The 13,251-nt window shown below is 37.9% G+C and overlaps 1 protein-coding gene and 2 long non-coding RNA genes across 5 annotated transcripts; 1 reads left to right on the plus strand and 2 right to left on the minus strand.

The window, feature by feature from the left end:
- Positions 1-2,548: 2,548 nt before the first annotated feature.
- LOC131701543 (uncharacterized) lies at positions 2,549-4,816 on the plus strand. The gene is made up of 2 exons (XM_059000174.1): positions 2,549-3,854; positions 4,022-4,816. Exons 1-2 carry the CDS (start codon positions 2,862-2,864, stop codon positions 4,310-4,312), a joined length of 1,284 nt encoding a protein of 427 aa, XP_058856157.1. The 5' UTR covers positions 2,549-2,861; the 3' UTR covers positions 4,313-4,816.
- Positions 3,990-10,963, minus strand: LOC131701544 (uncharacterized). The gene is made up of 3 exons (XR_009308867.1): positions 9,680-10,963; positions 9,117-9,213; positions 3,990-4,072 (listed from the first exon to the last, which is right to left on the minus strand). It is a non-coding gene; the product is annotated as an uncharacterized LOC131701544 (long non-coding RNA).
- A 543-nt stretch (positions 10,964-11,506) lies between these two features.
- Positions 11,507-13,205, minus strand: LOC117963448 (uncharacterized). 3 transcript variants are annotated; one of them, XR_009308869.1, is made up of 3 exons: positions 13,164-13,205; positions 12,621-12,820; positions 11,507-11,911 (listed from the first exon to the last, which is right to left on the minus strand). It is a non-coding gene; the product is annotated as an uncharacterized LOC117963448 (long non-coding RNA). The 3 variants fall into 3 exon arrangements; XR_004660750.2 differs by having other exon boundaries at positions 13,081-13,169; XR_009308868.1 differs by lacking the exon at positions 13,164-13,205 and having other exon boundaries at positions 12,621-13,073.
- Positions 13,206-13,251: the final 46 nt, after the last annotated feature.

The following is a 13,251-nucleotide window of genomic DNA, read 5'->3' on the forward strand; positions in this document are numbered from 1 at the left end:
TTTGTAATCTGCAGAAGTGCTTTTTTTTTAAAATATAAAAGCAAACATATAAGTTTACTGTGTATATATATAATCTTTGTGGTGGTTGTGGAATAAAGCCTATGCAGGTTTGTGGATATGGTCAGGTAATGGGTGAAAACAAGCTAGTTTTTTTTTTTTTTGGGGGGGGGTTGCTTTGTTTCCTGTTAATTCAAGTGATTATATATATATATATATATATATATATATATATATATATATATATAATCTGCAGTACAGATAGTAATTTATTACGCCTAAAGTAAAATGTATGCCTTTCTATATACAGGCCGGTTAGAAAGTAAGTTTACCATATCAACGCACCATATCATTAATGTGGTAAACTAACTTTCTAATCCCCCTGTACAATATAACTGGTTAATTTCGATACATGAATACGGCATACCTAGGTTATTTTACCACTGCAGTGTAATATGCTATGGGTTATTCGGGTGGTTTCAGAACCTGATTAGCATTGATCTTGGACTAGTTTAGTATGTTAGTCCAAGTTTAGTGGTAATTGATTCTTGAAACCCGCTGTTCTTGTTACGGTAAAGCCCACAAATATAAATAAGAATGTTGCAAAGGAGGTCCAAATGCCATTTGAACTAATGTTGCATTAGTCAACGCATTTCATCTCATCTGTAGGATCAGGTTCAGCACTGAAGTTCTTACTGATTACACACACTGTAAAATTAGTCACCATAAAAAAAGTTTCCACTACCCTGTCTGCAGTAATTATTTTTAAAATCATGTCAAATGCTGGTAGTTTATTCTTGTATACATGTAGAATATACAGAACAGTTAACCATTTTATTGTTCACCTTTAATTAAATCTTAAGACGTCAATACCATATTTGCATTTCAGGGATAGTGTATTTCTATTTTGTTGAAAAATGAGTTCTACTTTCTCTTGTAATAAAGAGAATAGATTGTCTGGGCTGTTGGTTTTGCTGGTCAGTATTTCTTGTTCTCAAAGAACAAAAAGGTAAGCTAATACTGTTCCACTTTGCAGCTGCTCCTACAGAGATGCCTGATATTTTGTAAAATACCTGATCAGTCATTATACTTATTTAATTGAATAAAATAGAGTGTTTATTTTATCTGATGAATATCTTAAAGGTTTTCTGAATATTTAGATACCTAATGTGAAAAGCACGGTCTTAAAATACATTTTTCAAAGGGCTCTTGCAGTGCAAAATGCTTTCCACAGTAGACACAGTATACCACGTATGTTCTTCCAGTAACTGAAACAGACACCTGTGTAAGCAGTGTTTATGACAAGCCAAATTATCATGTAGAGATATCTTGAATTGCATTTTAAGATATTGTGAAATATTTAGCAATATCTAAATCATTTGCAGAAATATTTAAGTAAATGTGAGATCTCTTTAAATAAGAGATATAAGATAATTTAATTGAGATATCTAAAATGAAATTAGAGATCTCAAATTGATTTACAGATATTTCTTAATACCTTTGTTCACTTAAAATGAACACAGTTATTTTGCGTTATCTTAATGATTTAGATATATTTCTAAATGAACAGGAAGTTATTTCGAGATTTCTAAATGATTAAGGGATATCTAAATGAACAGGAAGTTACTTTCAGATATCTTAAAAAGATTTAGAGATACCTCTAAATTAAGTTTTTTTATATATATTTCTTAAAATTATTTAGAGATATCTCTAAATGAAAAGGAAGTAATTTACAGGTATCTTAAAATATCTTTAAATAGACAGGAAGTCACATTGAGATATCTGAATATGATTGATATCTCAAAAACATTTCAAACTTTATGTAATCAAACCCTGGTCCCTGAGGTAAAAGAAACAAGAAACACTACGCCAGCTATCTCCTGTGTTGATCTTGTGTGAATTCTGTACCACACTTCTTTATTTAGTGTTTTGTTATCGAGCAGGTGATGGTGAATCTGTAAATAAACAGATTATTTATGTCTTTCAAATTTTGCCAGTCCATTTCTAATAATTAATAGGGGGATACTGTTATGATCATAACCACTTCTTAACTTGACAGCAGTCTCTTGCTTGAGTCCTAACAAATTGCTGTAAAGCACACATTGTAAGCTTGTCAATTCCTTTAACTTTACTTTGGACACTTGGGTAGTCAATTATAGTGCTGAAAAAAGAAAAAAACTAGGTATGATTTGATGTATGGTGGTGATGAATCACTGGCTGCAGTTCATACAGTGTAACTGGATCCTTGATCACCTGGTATCCTTCAACAAAGGCGGAGGTTTTCATCAGTGAAGGAGAGAAGGGCTGAGTAGCTGATAGACTCCTGGGAAGAGTCAGAGATCTGGAGGGCTGTGGGAGATCGCGGGTGGTAGAATGGACAACATTGGAGGTAAGAAGGCAGCATCTTTTTTGTGATTTTTCTTAGTTTGTATAAAGCTAACAAATCAACCACGACATAAGGCAGCTGCTTTGTATGCATTAAAACTATGTCCTTTAACATATTACAGAACTGTATTTGTCGGCATAAAAATACATAGAAATACTGTAATGTGGTTTATGTTTTTAGAAGTGTAATACAATAAAAATAAAATATTACTATAGAAAGCAGTATTTTAAAATATATTTGCAGTTTATCAGAAGCCTTTTTTCCTTGATATGCATAGGCTGATTAGATAAATGACATTCTTGACCACTGACAGATTTTCAGTGAATCCTAAATCAAAATCCTCTTGTCTTGAGTTGTGCTTTACTTCTAGTAAGTATTTATTTAAAATTGTAAACATTTTTAGGTATTGTAAAATTACCAAATCTGTTTTATACTGAATATATCTAACTGTGTGACTCTTTTCAAAGCATTCTGCAAGATGAGTCCTCTTAAGGTGGTTACAGTCCATAAGAGCATGCATTTTGAAGATGGAGAAAAGCATCTAAAATGTGGAGAAGAGGCTGTGACAGATGAAGATATTGAGGAGAATGATTGCATTGGCTCTGAAAACATGTCCAGCAAGAGACAGGAGGCAGTGACGTACACACAGGAGCTGGGTGAAGAAGACACCGTAGAAAACGAAGACCCTCTCCAGCACAGTATGAGTGACGTGATTTACCATGTATCTCCTCTGGAGTCCATTAAAGAGCTGGTCGAAATGGATGGGAGAGAAGAGGAAGTGTCTACAATTGAAAGGTGCCCAGGAGATGGGGCTTCCAAGATCAAAAAGAAGGTTGCTGATGGAGAAGTCACTGATCCTCAGGAAGAAGAGGAGAACCATCTGGCAAGTATGGGTGACTCAATGCAAGCATATTTAGGAGCTCTCCTTGGTGATAATGGAGGTGTTTTACTTGCAGATCACGCCTATACAAACATTGATAGTGCTCACTCTGACCATATCACTCCTGGAGGTGAGGAAGACCATGGTACTGTGGGTGGACTGCAAGAGGAGGTAAGCTGGGAACAAATTGTTGCATCAGACTGTAAGGGAGTGAGCAAGGCTGTAGAGGAGCATTGCCCATCAATCGAGAAAGTGAGTGAGGACAACTTTTGGCATGTTACAAATTCTACAGATTGTAGGCTGGATTGTGATTCTCTTGGGGAATTGCAGGCTCTCAAGCTAAAGCATGCTTCACACCAGACTGAAATAAACAGACTGTGTGCAGAGCAGAATGACTCCAAAGTGAGGATAGGGGAGCTGCAATCAGAGCTGAACACTGAGAAGCTGAAAGACGAGGGCCATGTCCACAGAATCAGGGAGCTGGAAACTGAAGTAGCTAATAGTTCTCTAATTGAAGTGCTTACTGAGTGCAAGTCGAAGGTGGAACAATTGGAGGAGCTACAATTTTCATCACAACAACTGGCCATTCAGGTAAGTCTCATTCATACAGTTAACCAAGTTAATCATTTTGATATATTATTTAACAAAATTGCAAACCAAACCTGTGGTTTGTTGTCACTGAACTAGATCTAAGTTTTCTAGCACACTTTCCTAGGAAGAAAATCAGTCCGACTGATATTGTGTGTTGTCCATTTCAGCTTCAAGAGGTGAACAGGATCGTGGTCCACTTGCAGAAAAGAATTGAATATCTGGAGGAAGACAAGAATAAAAAACTTGTGGATATTGTTAAACTGACGCATGAGCTGGCAGAGACCAGGGGAGCTTTGCTGACAAAGAGTGAGGAGATGGAGAACACCAAGGCGCTGGTGCGGACCTTGAGCTCGGAGCTCAGAAACAACCAGGGTCACTTGAACAGCCACAATAGCACTCAGTCTCGGAGAAAACCCCAAAAAGATGGAAGCGATTCCAAAGTCTGTGTGCTCTTGTGATAACAAATCAGCAGCACCCTGCCCAAAGTAAGCTAGTGGCACAAACTGTTCCGTTGCTGTGACTGTAAGAGGGTTGAAGGGATGAGTAAAAGTTTAGATCATAAAGACTGCAAGTAATTCTAAATCTTGTGTACATAGCCTCATGTTTCAAGTCCTTCGGGTGTAGTGTTCTAGCTTTTTATTTTTAAACGCTTGACATGTTTGAAAGTTGAAAAGGGACATATCAGCTGTGTAGGTGTTTCATGTAAGATATGATCAGTATCATCAAATGAAAATGCAGGTTCTGTACTGAAGGGTAGTGCAAGGGAAGCTATAATCGTGTGAGCCATTGGTACACCAGTGGTAACTTTTTATTTTTATATCAAAAAGTTTGAACCAACACGCAAGCAATCCATTGCATATTCTTCAGAATAATGCTGCATCCCAAATACTGCTAGGTTCAATAACAGACCTTTGAGCTCTTCTTTTGATGATTTTAATGGATTAAGGATACATATGTACATATATATAAATATACAGTACTGTGCAAAAGTTTTAGGCAGGTGTGAAAAAATGCTGTAAAGTAAGAATGCTTTCAAAAATAGACATGTTAATAGATTATATTTATCAATTAACTAAATGCAAAGTGAGTGAACAGAAGAAAAATCTAAATCAAATCCATATTTGGTGTGACCACCCTTTGCCTTCAAAACAGCATCAATTCTTCTAGGTACACTTGCACAAAGTCTGGGATTTTGTAGGCATATAGTCAGGTGTATGATTAAACAATTATACCAAACAGGTGCTAATGATCATCAATTCAATATGTAGGTTGAAACACAATCATTAACTGAAACAGAAACAGCTGTGTAGGAGGAATAAAACTGGGTGAGGAACAGCCAAACTCAGCTATCAAGGTGAGGTTGCTGAAGACAGTTTACTGTCAAAAGTCATACACCATGGCAAGACTGAGCACAGCAACAAGACACAAGGTAGTTATACTGCATCAGCAAGGTCTCTCCCAGGCAGAAATTTCAAGGCAGACAGGGGTTTCCAGATGTGCTGTCCAAGGTCTTTTGAAGAAGCACAAAGAAACGGGCAACGTTGAGGACCGTAGCAGCAGATGAAAGACACATCATGCTTACTTCCCTTCGCAATCGGAAGATGTCCAGCAGTGCCATCAGCTCAGAATTGGCAGAAAACAGTGGGACCCTGGTACACCCATCTACAGTCCGGAGAAGTCTGGTCAGAAGTGGCCTTCATGGAAGACTTGCGGCCAAAAAGCCATACCTCCGACGTGGAAACAAGGCCAAGCTACTCAACTATGCACGAAAACACAGGAACTGGGGTGCAGAAAAATGGCAGCAGGTGCTCTGGACTGATGAGTCAAAATTTGAAATATTTGGCTGTAGCAGAAGGCAGTTTGTTCGCCGAAGGGCTGGAGAGCGGTACACGAATGAGTGTCTGCAGGCAACAGTGAAGCATGGTGGAGGTTCCTTGCAAGTTTGGGGCTGCATTTCTGCAAATGGAGTTGGGGATTTGGTCAGAATTAATGGTCTCCTCAATGCTGAGAAGTACAGGCAGATATTTATCCATCATGCAATGCCATTAGGGAGGCATCTGATTGGCCCCAAATTTATTCTGCAGCATGACAACGACCCCAAACATACAGCGAAAGTCATTAAGAACTATCTTCAGCGTAAAGAAGAACAAGGAGTCCTGGAAGTGATGGTATGGCCCCCACAGAGCCCTGATCTCATCGAGTCTGGGATTACATGAAGAGAGAGAAGAACTGAGGCTGCCTAAATCCACAGAAGAACTGTGGTTAGTTCTCCAAGATGTTTGGGCCAACCTACCTGCCGAGTTCCTTCAAAAACTGTGTGCAAGTGTACCTAGAAGAATTGATGCTGTTTTGAAGGCAAAGAGTGGTCACACCAAATATTGATTTGATGTAGATTTTTCTTCTGTTCACTCACTTTGCATTTTGTTAATTGATAAATATAAACTATTAACATGTCTATTTTTGAAAGCATTCTTACTTTACAGCATTTTTTCACACCTGCCTAAAACTTTTGCACAGTACTGTATATATATATGTTCTGCTTCATAAGAGGATTTTGTGGATTTCCTATGGAGCGACTCAGGACTTGAATTCTTCAAATGGATTAGGGGCATGCATATTTTGTTTACCTGTAGGCACTTTAATCAATTATTCAGATGAGCGTCTCACCAGCATTTCAAAGCACTCGAAAACAGCTGTGCCTGCCAAGTTTGTGCAGCGATGACAAAGGAAAAAGCAGCAGGGTGCAGGCATTATCTCAAGTGCCAGCTAATCAAGAGCGCCTCATTTAAATAGACCTGCAAAGTCTACACAATTAACCTTGATTTGGTTGTGCTGCTAGACGCTGTGATTGGATCCTGAGGGCTCTGTTGAGAGTGTATTAACAAAGTTAATGGGGCTGCCAGCTATTAAAATAATCAAGCGCATTAAGGTTTGCAATATTTCTCTGCAATTAACAGTAGACAAAAATGAGAAATGCCTGCTGCCTGTACACCTGTGTAAATGGGCTGACATGAGGTCTGGTATGTATTATGTATTCAAAGGTTGTCAATGCTCAGTTCGGTACAGCAAGTGCTCATGAAATAAACACAGAACACAGGTAAAAGTTTGTTTTTTTTAAAAAAAAATTTATACGGATTATTACAGCAAATACGAACTCTACCCCTTGCATTTCAAGGGGAATTAATATAATGTTAAGGGTTAATACACAAACTCTGCAAGCAGGTCATTAATGCAGAGCAAAAGCCCTGGATCTGCTTTAATATATAAGCTGCATCTTGCTTTTTCAAGTCCGATTTTGTCAGGATGGGCAGAAAGTCTGGTGCACCCCCTGTACTAGTTGGAACTATCTTGGTTGAGGAATCGGAGAAACGGTTTATGGTGAAGGTTTTTACAGAGGGATTTTACCCTGTTAAACAATTGTTCTTCTCCTGTGTCTGTCTGTTATAAGGGAATTGAGGAAAGACTAAAACATGGTTCCGGCCTTGTGAACAGGGGGTGCTTGTGCTCATGTATCATCCTCTTCTCCAGCCCCATTAAGTGTGTACGATGCAACCTCAGACGACCTTGGGGGTAGACCCCCCATTCACTCTTACGGAAAGGTATTTTCGGTGTACGAAGCCAGTTGCTGGCGTTTCATCACTTTCTGTTTTACTAGCAGGTACAAAAGGCTGCCACTGTGACGAAAACAAAATGCAAATCAATTATTCATACCTTGGTATGAATAATTGCTGCAGTGTAATCAGGTTTGTTCCTTCTGAGGATTTTTTTCCCCCACAAGCAGGACTGGTGACCAGTGAAGCTCAGTGTGGCAGTGTGGAATTTCATGACGACTCCTTTTTGCTGTTTGTTTGTTGAGCATTAATTAAAGAAACTTCAGAAAAGGAGCCTAAACAGTGTAGAGGGCTGGGGCCTTTACCTTTAGGACTTGTGTTGAATCTGACCAGCACACAAAGTGAATTAGGTTCTGGTGTTGTAAATCCATGTCACAGAAAATTATATTAGGAGCTTTGGCTGAAATTCGGGGGAGGGAATCATGGCACTCCCATTTAGGATTATTTAATAATTGCCTCATGAGATCACTTCCTCATATGCTATATAAATCTCAGATAAACTTATCTGGGCGTTGCCATTGCAATCCAGTTGTAACTCTACCCTCCACCTCCCCAACTTCCATCTTAATGCAGGCAGTTGGGGGTGGGGGAAGGACCTGGCTTCGTCAGATCAGTTCCTCTTTTCAGAGGGCGGTGGCTTCTTCTCCCCTTAACCGACGGGACCAGCGGCCAAATAGTCCATAATCACCTCTCACCATACCCATACAAGCAGTCATGATCCCAACATTGAATATAAATCCAAACACACACACAAACACACAAAATTAACAAGGTATGTCAAAGATATCACTTTACAGGTTTCAGTATCACTGTGACCTACTTTCTCAGCATGTAAAATAGTATATCATAACAACATAAGCGGTTCCCAAAATACAGCTTTCAATACCTTAGATCAGGTGTCAGTACTGTAAAAATGTCGCTCACTATTGAGCAATGTCTCATGTTTTAGTGAAACACAATTGTGGGCCACAGTATCTTTTTAAATATTCCTCTAAATGTCAAATCCTCCTACTGTTGAAACATGACAACTGTGGCTACCACCATCTCCCCCAGGAGAGCTGTGGATAGGGTTTCTCTGCTGAATAATGGGAATTTGAATCCTGGCTGTGTATACAAACAGCACTGTCAACAGCCATTGAGTTAGTCATTGGGCTGTAGCGCCTGTGACAATGGACATGCCATCCTGCAGCCTCACTGAACTGGCAATCATAAAGGACAGCATTCTCTACAGGCAATGAGATACAAGGACAGGCAACGCGTCTCTAATGAAAATGGATAAGCTTGTACAGTGGGGGGTCACAGGTGGAAGACGTTGCTAGTATTTGGGTTATTGTGTTCTTAAAAGTGCAAACTTGTTGTTAATAAAACTGCATTGTGTGAGGCCAGTCATGAAGACTGCTCAGAGTCTAGTGGAACAAAACAGAGCAAAGAAACCAAGAGCCAAAATTGCACTTAGACAAAAGTGCAATTTAAAAATTGTCTTATGTCCAATATATTATGAAGTATGCACTGACCAAAAATGTTTAAAATGTTCAGGGTAGTCTTAGAAAAGGGACGGTCGTATAATTTTTTTAAAATGGCCAATTTCAGAAAGCCAGTTCAGCAAAATTCACAAAAAGAGAGGCCAAAGGTTAGATGGGCAAAGACTGACCTGTTCCCTCACACGGTATTATTGAAGAGGGTGATTGCAGGTTGCTGGTCAGGCAATACGGGATGCTGATGTTGCTGTTGTTTGCACTATCCCTGTTCTGGATAAAAAGCAAGGATTTCAGTAACTTGTGTTGGCGATCCGGCACCTTTTGAGGGCACTAAAATTATAAAAATTAAGAAATTAGATCTTTAAGTCCAGACTGAGTTAATCGGGGGATGTGGTTAGTGCAGTTCACAGTCACAAGATGGGAGAACGGTGCCTGCTGAGGAAGGTACTGAGAGGAGCTGGAATGAGCAGAAGACTTATCCCATTGTTTTCCCATGACTGCCAATTGAAAAATAATCTTTTTTCAGATATTTTTTTTTTTTTATGAAATTGTCACAATAGCCTCAGTATATAGCATTTCTTGTAGACAATTGTTTTTCTTTTTACTTGCTAATCTTCAAAACCAATTTTCATACCATTGCTGAAATTTTATTATTCCAAATTTTCATTTGTAAAGTTTCTGATTAGCATTGCACATCCTGAAACGCTATCTAAGGTAAATAAAAACACGTCATCACCTCATTATCACCTGTATGCTGCTTTACAGCAACTGCAAGAGAATGCCACAGAATTTGATTCTTCCTTGAAGGGCAGAGAGTTGCATCAGCAGTGTCATTTCCTGCTAATTAGTGAAACTGTGATAACCTTGGCACAGGGGCAATCACTCAACAGCACTCCACCTTTGAGAAGCACTGAATACATTCATCAACAGTGTGCAGTAATCAATATGTACAGTACATACCTAAGACAAGTGTCTTTCATTTTTGTTTTTAAAAGTAATGCCCTTGTCTTATGTAACAGGTACATTGTTAACACTGAATACATTTTCTAAATGGATAATTCTAGAGATGAAACTATTTTAGTGGAAGCATACATGATTTCAACAAGCAGGTGGCTTAAGAGTTTGAAACAGCTGGCTCTAGCTGTGGTTGTGAGGTCAATTTCCAGCCAAGACTGAAGTCTAAAACGAGCGCTCCAAGAATGGCTGGCCACCTGTCAGAGAGGTAAGGATTTCCTACTGCAGGGCTCGATAAAAATGAAGCACACACTGTGCAGCCCACTGCTAAACAATGTCTATGTCATTTCTTATAAGAACAGGCTAGACAGCTTTGTTAAATGTCACACATTTTTGGTCAGTTTTTTGTTAAGTATACCGGAATCAACAAAGCGGTATGTAATTTAATATGTTAACATAAAATGATTCAGCAGGTCTTATTCAGCTTTATGAAGCAAAATGAGTTCATTCTATAGGGTGATGCCTTTGGCAATAGTTGTACACATGCCTCGAATATTAACTACCTCAAAATAACCCTTTTTGGAGTGATCAAAAAGAGCAGCTGGCTTCTAGGCAGCAGTTCACAATGTAGTGACATGACCAATGTCCTGCGACACCCTCTTTCGAGTACACCAGTTGTTTACAGTATTTCTCACTTACACCTCAAGATGCAATTACTGTCCTAGAAAGCACAAAGAATAAATCCAGCAATAAAAAATCGCATTAAGAAAAGGTATGCATGATAAAGGTTGAAACTGACAGTATGATTATCTTGCTGTCTAGTTTGCTTAATAACAGCTGTACAAGAGCAGAGATCTGAACACCCCTCTGTTAAAACAGGCTTTGTTTTTCATCAAATATAAGTTAGCACCTAGGTTTTAATAGATTCCTCCTATGTAAGTATAGCAAAGTATTGTTTTTACTAATATTAATTGACATGCTTTACCTGCTTTTCATTCCAACATTTCAAGTAAACCAAAAAGTTGCAGCTCACAATTTTTTCAAAAACAGATCATATGATGTTATCAATAGTAAATTGATAAAAAGCATTATCTTTTTTACCCCCTCCCCAACATATTACACAAAATAGTGCTGATTCCCCTCAAATGTGTAAGGACCATCTGGAAAACAGGTTTCTACTAAAAATGATCTAAACTTTTTTTTTCTTTTGTACAAACTACAGTTTCAAGTGTCTTTTTCAGCTTGAAAATAAGCGCCACCTGGTGCTGACAAGGCACTCTACAGGAGCATGGTATGTGTTTAAAAAAAACCCCAAAAAACCCTCAGTTAAGTATTTTATTTTATTTTTAACGATTACGAGTTGGATGTTTAATAAATTGTTCCACTCTTGCTGCGTGTAAAACTACAGACACAGCAGTGACTTATTCATGCTGTGAAGCGAGATCAGTTCAGAGCAGATTTACCAGGGGCCTGATTGTTCAAACTACTACCAGCCGCTCATTTTAATAAATGACCGAAACAAGGGAAATTCTGAAACCCAGGACTGGATTCAGGGCTAGTGCTAGTTTAAAGCCCTGACATACATATTATGATCATTATTATTTGTACATATAATGCAAATGTTTATTAAAAAATAAAGTGACCAAAGTCATGTCATACAATACAATGCTATACCATGTCATTAAGGACAGGTCATTTGAATCATAATAAATACATGATAATGAAGATTTCTAGATTTAAGGAAACCATTTATTTAAACGGGCCGATTTAAAAAGTATACATTGTTGTTCATGCATATAAGTGTTTATATGTATGACACATGCTAACAACTTGTCTCATCATGAAAATACATACAATAAAATGTAATTATCAAAAAGTATTATTGCACTTCCATATTGAATAACGCAGGTCCTTCATCTCCTCTGCCCACTGTGAACAGATCAGGGTTTGCTCCAGGTGAAGTGAGAAAGTGAATGACAGCTCTTTGTTCCTTTCACAGAGAATCTGGTCATTTCTGAAAAGAAGAGTTATATTTAGTTACATGGACCTTCAAATAATTGTTTTTTTTAAAAAGACACTTTTGTGAATAAAATGGTATTTAATATAACAAGACAAACACAAACAAAAAAATTAGGTAATTAAATAATAGAAACCAATATAATGCAAATGAGTGTCTGTTGCTTTTGACCAAAACAGAAACAGCCACTGATCTCAGTTTGCATTTTCTAAACTGGGTCACAGTTATTTTTAAAACAGCGATATACAGTCCCCTCGCATATAATGTCTGAATATTAATGACAGCACCACTGCCTCACAACTCAATGCAGTGGCTGCGCAATATTCATATTGTACTCTAGCATTTCCAATAGTCAATAGTGCACCGACAGTTATGATTTGAACTGCAAGCATCGCACGTGAAATGCAGTTTTATGGGACTAGCGTTTTTATCTTTGGGTCTTGACGAAGCCTTGGGAAGTTAAAATTAACTTCAAAATCACCCACGCACAATAAGGAATGTTGCTGCCACACATTGGACCAGTGTGTTATTACCAATTCTATAATTCATCAGATATTTTTTTTTTATCAGTATTTCCCACATTAGCTTTTTTCTTAAAAAAAAAAAAAAAAAAAAAAAGACGACGACATACAATTTAACCAGAACAGGACTCGCGTACTCAAAAAATATGTTGCATGTTTAAAACCAACATCTATTTTCACTGTACCTGCTTCAACAAAGACTATCCGTTATAACTGAGTTCTTTCAAGCCCATTGACAGCCTTCACCTCTGAATCAAAGGAACACAAGAGAGCCATCTGCTGAGAACTCGGATACACATGGTTGAAGTCCCTCATGTGTTTCTGGTTAATTTTTTTAATACATTTCGCATTTTGTATGATTATTTTTGACCAAGTAACGTCTTTTCTAAAAAAGAGAAATATCCAAAACATACAGTAATCTTACATTTTGCACACACACACACACACACAAAACACTATGTTAAATAAAACAGTTATTAACTTACATGTATATATAGAAAAAAATACATTTATTATTATTATTATTTATTTATTAGCAGACGCCCTTATCCAGGGCTACTTACAATCGTAAGCAAATACATTTCAAGTGTTACAATACAAGTAATACAATAAGAGCAAGAAATACAATAATGAATCATTGCTCACCGCTTCCTAACACATATTAACCCGGTGAATAATTCCTCACCGCTTCCTAACAACCTCTACAAATGTGCATCTGCTGTAGTTACCTTCGTTGTTCAAAATATGTTTCTACCTTGCTGTCAATAGTGGGCGTCTGTTGCACTCTGATTGGTCGACAGGTTCGGCGACACAACT

Source organism: Acipenser ruthenus, chromosome 25 (genome assembly GCF_902713425.1).
Source record: "Acipenser ruthenus chromosome 25, fAciRut3.2 maternal haplotype, whole genome shotgun sequence".
Taxonomy (NCBI): Eukaryota; Metazoa; Chordata; class Actinopteri; order Acipenseriformes; family Acipenseridae; genus Acipenser; species Acipenser ruthenus.